The sequence below is a fragment of the Centroberyx gerrardi genome, chromosome 5, assembly GCF_048128805.1.
Source record: "Centroberyx gerrardi isolate f3 chromosome 5, fCenGer3.hap1.cur.20231027, whole genome shotgun sequence".
Classification (NCBI taxonomy): Eukaryota; Metazoa; Chordata; class Actinopteri; order Beryciformes; family Berycidae; genus Centroberyx; species Centroberyx gerrardi.
Genome location: NC_136001.1, coordinates 5,771,483 through 5,781,411, shown reverse-complemented (window position 1 = coordinate 5,781,411; position 9,929 = coordinate 5,771,483). Strand labels below are relative to the sequence as shown.

General features: G+C 38.4%; 1 protein-coding gene across 1 annotated transcript; it reads right to left on the bottom strand.

The window, feature by feature from the left end:
* Positions 1-1,366: 1,366 nt before the first annotated feature.
* Positions 1,367-5,279, bottom strand: LOC139929668 (acidic mammalian chitinase-like). The gene is made up of 11 exons (XM_071922634.2): positions 5,255-5,279; positions 5,093-5,119; positions 4,153-4,357; positions 3,944-4,000; positions 3,657-3,822; positions 3,435-3,559; positions 2,824-2,947; positions 2,466-2,648; positions 2,234-2,350; positions 2,011-2,143; positions 1,367-1,617 (listed from the first exon to the last, which is right to left on the bottom strand). The coding sequence occupies exons 1-11, from the start codon at positions 5,277-5,279 to the stop codon at positions 1,367-1,369; spliced, it is 1,413 nt and encodes a 470-aa protein (XP_071778735.2).
* Between the last annotated feature and the right edge of the window lie 4,650 nt (positions 5,280-9,929).

Genomic DNA, 9,929 nt, shown 5'->3' with positions numbered 1-9,929 from the left:
TCTTAGAAAAAAAACTTATCTCAGATAATTGATCACTTAGATTGACAAATTGTTTTTCCAGTTTTCTGTCATATATGAACATTTCTAGATGTCAGCATGAAAGAATCTCCACACATAAGGAGACTGACGTGTTTGATTTTCCACATAATTAATATTTTGAAGTGCAAAATCAAGAACAGTAAACATGTTTTGCATGAAGCCTCGGGTTGGCTGTTGTGGTTCTTTCACAATGACTACTAGATATCTCATAAATGCCAACTTCATGGCTGTAATTACATAACAAACAGGTTTTTTTTGGAACTAACCCACCTTATTCTTGGCCAGTGGCTGTTGATTTTGAATCACTACAAGGCCTTCTGATATAGAGATGAAGGTAAATGCAAAATAAAGGCAACACTTGTGCAAACGAGGCATACAAAGTATATTGAAAGCAGGTGCATCCACACAGATGTGGTCTCTAAGTTAATTAAGCAGTTAATATCCCATCATGATTAGGATCATGTATAAAAATGCTAGGTTGCCCATCATTTTGGCTCCCATGTCTCAAAGAAAATATCTCTGCTGATGTTTCACAAGGACCAGTAGTTAAGATGATGTTGGTATGAAAGACTGAGGGAAAGACATCATCAAAGGGGAAACTATGGACAGAAGTGAAGAGTCCTTGACCATGATGTCCACCCATTGGTTTGGGATGAAAAACAGACAAGCAATGCTTAATCAGTTGACTGCAAACGTCAATCCAGGCAATTGACTAGAAAACAGTTAATGGAGAACTTCACAGAGAGGTTACTATTCACACAATTGTATTATTTGGTATTTTGTGCATGCTGTTAAACATAGGTGGTTTATTGTTTTGTCACCAGAGACTGATAGTAAGACAAAACAGTCTGTAAGGTGAAAAAAGAGAAAGAGAAAATGAACCAGGTTTCTAACTTTGCTTGCTGCATTTCTGTGTAACACAGCTTGACAGTTGTAGGCTGTTGTTGGCTGTTTGTGTTGTTGATTTAGTCCAGTTGTTCCCAACAAGGAAATTGGGCAGTGGTTAAAAATGCAAATGTCCAGGGAAAAAATATCCCGAAAGTGATAACATCAGTTAAAGCATTAAGATTAGAATTTGTTTAAATTTAGAAAGACTGCATCAATATTTTGCAGAAAAACTGTTTATTTATTTTCTCAACAGAGGTTTAAAAAAAAAAGTGAACAAACCTAATTGCGAATCTACAATTTTTTTTTTTTTTTTTTTTCATACAGCAGAGTTCTTTATTCCCAGATACCTTTTAGCACCAGATTATTACTTGATGTAATTTAATTTGTCAGATGTTAGATGTTTGCATTAGCATTTGCCTCACACGTTCTAGGTCATTGCTCAGGGCCAGACACAGCACTTGCAGCCCTCATCAAAGATGGATCCAGGTCCACAGCTCCTTACATGGGTGATGCCACCAGCGCACATGTAGAAGGTGGTCTTGTCGTCTGGGTTGGTGTACAAGCCGTCTGGTTTGCCGTTACAGAAGCCAGTCCCTGGAGCGTGGGTGGTGGCGGTGGTGGTGGTGGTTGGAGGGGCGGGGGTGCTAACGCCGGGTTTGGGGGTGGTGGTAGGGGGCAGTGGGGGCAGCTCTAGATGGAGAAAAGAATGGAAAGGAAGATGGGCTTTACATTGAGGCCTGTGTGGATGTAAGGAACTGTGGTTGTGGTGCATGTGAAGCGGTAGCAATTCCTTTTTATGACACAAAGCTGCACTACACAATATTTTTATGGAAAAATAAATTATCTTAAGCGTAAAAGGAAAACTAGTAGAGAGGAATGTCCCTTGCCCCTGGATTGGGATTCGCTTTGCCCAAATGAAATTCTGGTGTCCGGTATGGACACTTCTTCACCCACAGTGAAGTGGTGAATCGAAACTTAAGAAATACAAACTGTTTCCTAAACAGCAGTGAGCTGAAGTTGAACTGAAGTTCAAACAATTTTCAAACAAAAATTGGAACAAGGAAAATGTTCTCAAAGACTTACCAATATCAAGAAGTTTGCGGAGATGTGAGAGCAGAGGGTGGCTGCCCTCTCCACAGAAACGTCCAGCAAAGTCATCCAGATCCAGCGCCCACACAAAGGCACCGCCGAACTTCTGCTCCTGCAGGTAGCGGACCTATGTGATGGAAACAGATAGAGAATGATACATCTGTGCCGTGGATATGATCTGGATGTGTGGAAAATATGGTGTTGATGTGCCACCTACCTTGATCTCATAGCTCTCCCTGGTATCAAATCCTACCCACTCACTGTTCTTGGTGGCATAGGGAACTTTCTGGTCTTCAATCCACTGAATTTTGGTGCCCTTCATAAAGCCACAGATCTGAAAAAGGCAATGAAAAAAATTAAACTGAGAACAATTTATCCATACTTTACATATTAGGTTGATTCATCACCAATTGTACTGGACCAGTTACGTTTCAGTATCTAGACTTTACCTCATAGTAGGACCAGAAGCCAGCTTCACGTGTGTATGGTCCGGCTGATGCAGGGCCGCTAGCTGGGGCTCCAACACCAGTGTCTGATGATGTCAGACGGAAGGTACGACCATAAGCAGCAAAACCCATCCTCAGCTTCTCCACTGGGGTGCCGTTGTCTCTCCAGTACTTCATGGCATAGTCCTAAAGGAAGAATCAACAGAGAAAAAGGTTGTAATTGAGGTTTAAATGCAAGACCATGCCTACTGTGATCAAGTTTTAGACATATATTACATATGAGACATGCATGACACAGATTCCATCTCTTCATCTCATGCCTCTTGCTCTATTGGTTTAATGTACTCGTATATATCCTTACAGTGTTGAAGTAGATAAGGTCACCCTTGTCCTGGGATCCACGAAACAGCGGGCTGTTGTGTCCGGTGAATTTCTCCCAAGTTCCATGGAAGTCATAGGTCATCACATTGATGAAGTTCAGATATCTGGAGACACATCAAAACACAGGCTGTATTCACACCAAGCATGTTTGGAGCGGTTTATTTGAACTCGGGTGGCACCAACTGCATGGTCTCTGCTGCAGGTCTCTGCTGTCTCTGCGGTGCGGTTCGTTACTGAGAACATAATCCGTACCAATAACAGGAAACATTATGGGTATATGGAGACGAATGTTGACATATGATAGCCAAAAGTTCCTCATGCTTGGAAAACCTAGTATAACAAAATTAAGTCTGGATTGATGCTGATATTCAGCTATTTCTTCATGTGTTCTTAACTGGTATGAACACCAGAGAAGAAGAGCGTAGACAAGTCCATCAAGCTTAGCTGAAGTTACACAGACTTCAAACTTTTCAACCATGGTTCAAACCAAAGAAAACAACCTGTAAGAGTGATTGCACCCACACACAATATCATTTGTTTGATAATTTCCATTCCTTGTTGTTTAAGTAATAGCCATTCCAAAAGACTCACTTGGCAATCTCAGCGATTTCATATCCAGCATCAATGGTTCCCTTTCCTGCAGACACTGCAGCAGTCAGCATGAGCTGGGTGTTGCCAGTGGCTGCAGCCTCAGCTTCATAGGCAGCGACAAGTTCCTGTAAATGCACACAGCAGTTGATAAGACAGTTTCTAGTACACTCAATGGATAATTTGCTCCTCATTCAACATGAGATTAAAAGGTCAATGTTCCACCTGGCAGAGCAGTGTGAACCTCCTCTTGTCCTCTGGGGGACTTCCACGAGATCCAGGGTACTCCCAGTCCAGATCCAGACCATCAAATCCATGAGTCCTCAGGAATTTGATAGTAGACTGGATGAACTTCTGACGGTTGGCTGCATTGGACACCGTGATGGAGAATCTGGAGGAATTAAAATCAGTTGTAATAAGACCCATATATGGGGGTAAGTTCACAAAAGCGGAAAATCCAATTATGTTTTCGCAGAGCAAATCAGGGATATTGACACCACTTGGATACTCACTGGGTTGAACCGAAGTTCCATCCTCCAACGGCCAGCAGAGTCGTCAGATGAGGATTCCTAAACACAGAAGAGATTATTGAGGAGGATTATTACATTCTCTATGTAGCACCAAATGTTTTCTATGCTTGGTAGAACAACACATTTTAAAGTGTACTCTAAGATAGTGCTGTCATGATAACTGAAATTTCAGCTCCCTATAGGCCACTTACTTAGCCTTCAGGCCATTGAAGGACTTGTAGAGGACCTCATCATTCCACTCATAGGTGATCAGCTCATTGTTGCTGTTGATCATGGCGAAAGCGTAGATCAGGGTGGTGCACAGGAAGGGGTCCACATCTTCTGGCTTGTACTTCCCTTGGTCAGGTCTGTACTGGGACCAGTTGGTGAAGTAGCACACCATCTGGGTGGCAGTTGCTGTGTTGTAGGGAGAAAGCACATCTTGGGTCATTTATATGTCAGAGATCTATTTTATCATAGTGCAGCTGCTACAGCAACATGGTCTTCATCAGCCAAATTCAGCCAGGGCAACCAGAAGTGGGACGCTTCCCTCCCCTATAGCTGGGTAATATGAAACATTGTCATTGTTTGGTAAAAGGTAAAAGTCGTTTTGTGCAAATCAACGCTGTTCTTTATTGAGAGGTATATAATTTATCTAATGAAGATGAATTGTTGGGAAAATTGAACCATAAATCTTCACACTGTAGATAACTTGTATAAAATCTCTTTGTATGCAAATGAGATTTGATGATGAGGAGAACTTACTTCTTACTTAGAATGTAAATTTGTTTTTAGAAAATCCTCCAACTGTGATTTATCAAATGCCAGTCACTTCAATATTAACAGGCAATTATTAAGCAGTAAAGAAGATCACATTCTAATAAACTGATCATTAATTAATCAACTGATCATTAATTAGATCTATATGCCATCACCATGAATGCACTGTGGGACTCTGCACAACTTGTACTTGTTGTTTATTGAGTTACTGATTAATGTTTGAAGTAGAAAAAATAACTGTATGTTCAGACAAATATGAAGAGGTTGCACAACTTGCATGCTTGGACATTGTTGGCAATCCATAACTAAAACTGAAAACTAGAATACTAATGTTATTTGTTTGAAAATACATGTAAGGCAAGCATCACTTACCCAGCTGGCATAATACCAGGCACAGGCCTATGGAAAGAGAGAGACACTTGATGTCAAAAACTGTCTGTAATAATACACCCACTCTACAGATGGTTAAATTCTGTACTGGTTTTCAGAAGATGAGTAACATCAAAGTTATAGTAATGAGTAACAATGAGTCACCTGCAAGAATGGTGAGCTTGGTCATCTTGATCTCAAAGCTGGTTTTTACTGTAACACAACAAGATGAAGAAGGATGTTTAAACATGTTAGCAAAGAGAGGCAAAATTCTACAGAATTCGGACTGATTTTTCTGTAATATTTGAACCTTTGCATTCAGATCTCTTCAACATGCATAATAAGCCAATAATTAAATTGGTTTAAACAAACATGGACTACATGACCCATAAAGAAACTAAAACAAAAATTAGACTTTACATATAATGGTTCAGTAGAGGTATAAATGACCAATTCTATTATTTTAATTAATAAAGAAACTGAACTGCTCCTCTAAGCCTACCTTGGGACTTTCACCAGATTAAGAAGAACCAAGGAAAGAACCAGTGAGCAACAGTAATAACCTGCTTTTTATACTGTTTTGATGACACGAGGTGGGTTGGATATCAGATTAAACATTATTGGGTCATAATATTTTGCTAAGATAAGTACTATAAATCAGAAGTGACAGTTGATTTATGGCGGCCCAGTTTTAGCCGCTGTTGAGGCTGCTAGTGAGATTATTTTTTCCTGGTAGGATAGAATTATGTTTGAATCAATCAGTTTGAATCAGACACATATTCATGTAAATATTTTTCCCAATTAGTTGTGCAGATGAGGGGTATGTTGCTATGAAAAGATAGTTTATTGTATAGATGACAAACTAAAGAACTTGATCTAGTAGTAAGAACCATATAAGCTAGAGGATGAGTGTAGAGCTGTGAATCCCAGTGGACTCCATATGTTTTAGTAGGACTGGACGATAATTCAATATTATCGTTATTGTCTTTCAGTGGAATCATATCGTGATGATATGAAGATATTTTAATATCGTGACACACATTTCTGCTGTCTAAATTGATGATGACAAGCAAATTTTACTTAAAAACTCTGATAAAATGAGGTATGGTAGGGATATTATTTGAAAATTTCAATTTTTTTCAATTTTATTTTTGTTTGACATCACACCTAACATTACCATTCGGTTCAATGAGATGAACATTAATTTGATTATTTAACGTGATTTTGCATACATGAACCATATCGTGATATATATTGATATCGAGAAAAATCCTTATGATTATCATGATATTGATTTCAACCATATCGTCCAGCCCTATGTTTTAGATGCTGTACATAGTTTGAGATATAGAAACCAAGCAGAGCCAGAGAGAGAATATGTTTCTTCAAGGTCTTGGAATGAACAAAGCCCATTCAGGTCATAGATAGAACTTTTACAACTGTGTGTGACCATAATGGAAAAACAAAGGGCATGGACCCTGTTAATAAGAGGTATTAGTATGAAAGTTGCATGCGATTGACAGCTATTTATTAACCTGACGACAGACATCACTGCTGTTAAAGATGATTGACCCCATTTGAGAAATAGTCTTTGGTTTAGTATTTATAAAGATTTATATAAGATCTTTGCAAGTTTCCACTTAGATGGAAAAGTAGCCTGCATTGTGAAGTGATACTAATACTGAACACTAATAACGCTAACACTACTACTATATACTAGCAATATTAACAAAAACAATAATAATAGTTAGAATAATGTATAGACTGAAGGCAGAAATGAAAGTGATCATTGTTGGACATTGCATAGTTTCCACTATAAGCAAACAAGGCAAATTCTTCCAACATTTAAGCAAATTGTGATAGATGCTAATCAATTTAAATTTACATACATGTGGTGGCAAGTTCTGGTTCAGAACCATGGGCCCCATTTATTGTCTATGGAGCAGGTCCAGAGTTTCTACCTGATTCGAATAATGTATATGAACTGTTGTCTTGTGTATTATAGGATATTTGTTTGAGAATGGACAAAACACCAGACTAATCTAATCAGTGATTACTAAGTGGCTGTTGCCTAATAGATAATGTCGGTCCAATGTATGAGGAAACAACCCAGGTACTTCTCATCCAAGGATAAGTCCTTATCTGAATTAACTAACCTTGTCGAACTGCCCTACATTGTGCTGTTTTCTACTTACTGACAACTGATATCCCAAACTTTGGTCTAATATACAGTAGGTCAAATAACTGTCACTTTGATATGTAACATGAAGAACAATGAACAATGTCTTCATGACACACCAATGGCCTATATCTCTTTATAACGCTCCTATCCATATAGTAAAGCTCACCAATTGTGTCATACTTCTTGATGTTGGAGGGACATGTCAAATATTTTACAGTATTTTATATTGCTTCTCTTGCTACTTGAACAGTAGTGTTTTTTTCATGTTTTCCATGACCATATGGTTAACTGCTAGTTTTATGATAAATATGGAACATACACACCATAGGCACTCCTTGAAATGGTGCTGGGAAAGACTCCGATCCCCATCACATCACCCATAGAATCAATTTCTGTATCAATTTCGGTATCAAGACTGAAACGTGAACAGGCAATAAAAGACACAGCAGAGGTGAATTTTGAATGCGGGAATCTTCATTTGTTTTCTATAACAGTTTTCCTGCAAAAACTCCACAAGCACTTACTTGATGATGAGTGCCTCTACACTGACATTGTTGTTAAACTCTCAGCAATGGGTGTTTTGGTGTGCAAGCGATGTACTTCAAGCTTTTTAAGTTCTTTCACTTCAATTGCTGCTGTGGTAACTGAAGGCTAAAATATTATGATGTATGAAAATATGATATTGATGTAAAGTAAGAGTACAGAAAATCGCTCAAAATTTTTCTCCAGCAAATTTGATCTCCTTCAGGTTGTCGACCTACAGGGCGGAATAGAGAGGTAAAAATGAGAGAGCAAGAGAGACAGCACAAAAGAAAGGGATAGAACCATTACACAGCATTTTGGTGAAAATATAGTAACGTACATTCTACCTTGATCTTCCAAGAGATCCAGTGCTCCCAGTCCAGACAATCAAATTCAGCCCTCTGGAATTTGACAGCCGACTGAATTAAATTCTGATAGTTGGCTACATTGGACACCATGATGGAGAACCTGGTCAGAAGATTGAGTTTTGGGGTAACCCTTAATTTTACAGGCCCCTAACAACATATGAACTATTTCTAATTAGACGTTAACAAAAAAAACCTATTACACAGTAACGTGGCTAACAATTATAAAACAACATATTTGTCACGTCTAATGTTCATGCTGCTTTGTTATGGACACAATACAAGTAAAGCTACCCAGTTATTATATCACAACTCTTGAGAAAGATCAGAATTTCGACCAGGATAATGTAACGCTTGTGACATCAAACACTGAATGGGAGAAGTTGATACCCTTCAAAGAAATAATAAAACGCACCCACCTGATGCATCACCAGACGCAACCCTAAGGGGGAGGACATAACTTCAAACCAAGAGCAACAAACATTGCCATAAAATAATACAGCCATGTGTAAACTGTGATACGGGAAAGGGGAGGTTGGTGGGGCACATGGGTAGCCTACTCTTCCTAGATTTCATTCCAGGCTAACACACTTGAGCAGGGAAAGTTGTGCAGGGATGTAACCTTGAGCAGTTATTTATGCCAGTGATTTTGCAGACTTTGTCCAATGAACTTTCCAGTGCTCATAGAAATCACTCTTATCAATAACGTGTCATATTATATTGTCCTTATTGGTATAACAAAGGTCACCGAATTACCAACCATATGGTGTCTACTTGCTTATTATTATTGTTATATAAACTTGAATGTGCATCTAGGGACTCTCCACAACACAATAGTTTAATACACATGTTGTAGCTAGTTTTGCCACAGAAAAGACCCAATCTGCTGACCCAGTGGGCATGTATATCAAAAGAGGAATTTTATGTTATTTATTTACCTGCAGCTCACCTAGAGATTCAGAAAGCTAGAAGGGACATAATTGGATGTAACTGTGCAATCACAGCACAATATTAGATTGTAACATTAATCAAAAGGTGTGTACTAGGAGTTAGGGCTAGGCTTGGGCGATATCAAAATTTGCCTATTGACCATGTTCCTTTGATGCCGATAACAATATACAATACAATTGCTGTTGGTTGAAAAGAAGCCCAAAGACTGTTGCAATTACTACATATGGCCCTTGCACAATAGGCCTCTAATTTGCACTAAATGTGAGTTCCTTACTTTATGCCTAATTGTTCATCTCTGTCAATCCTTAGTAGCTGTATTGTGCACACTGGGAAATAAAGGTGCTTTTTTTACTCTGATTGAGCTATTACATGCAATGCAAGACTTTTGCCTCACTACACTTTACTGCACTCTGCTTCTTGTCGGTGGTGAGGGCAGCGTCAAACTCCGCTGCATTGAGATTGGCATTGATCTGGTTTAATGATGGTATAGACAACACATACTCATTTTATACGCATTTTATAATAAATCACGTTGTATCAGCAGTGCTTCTATGTATGTAACTTGTTATAAGATGTTTTTGTTTTTGTTTACAGTATATGTGTATTGTTTGTGAACACTGGAATAAACCTACATTTTCTTGTGTTAACAGTTGCAAAAAAATGTATTACCTATTTTAAGAAATTTATGTCCCACCTTTCAATAATATTTATATATAAAATATATATTATTGGTCAAAATGGATTGGGGCTTTGAAGGTTGATCTGGGAGATGACAAAATTACAGATTGAGGCATCACTTTCAAACAATAAAATGTGAACA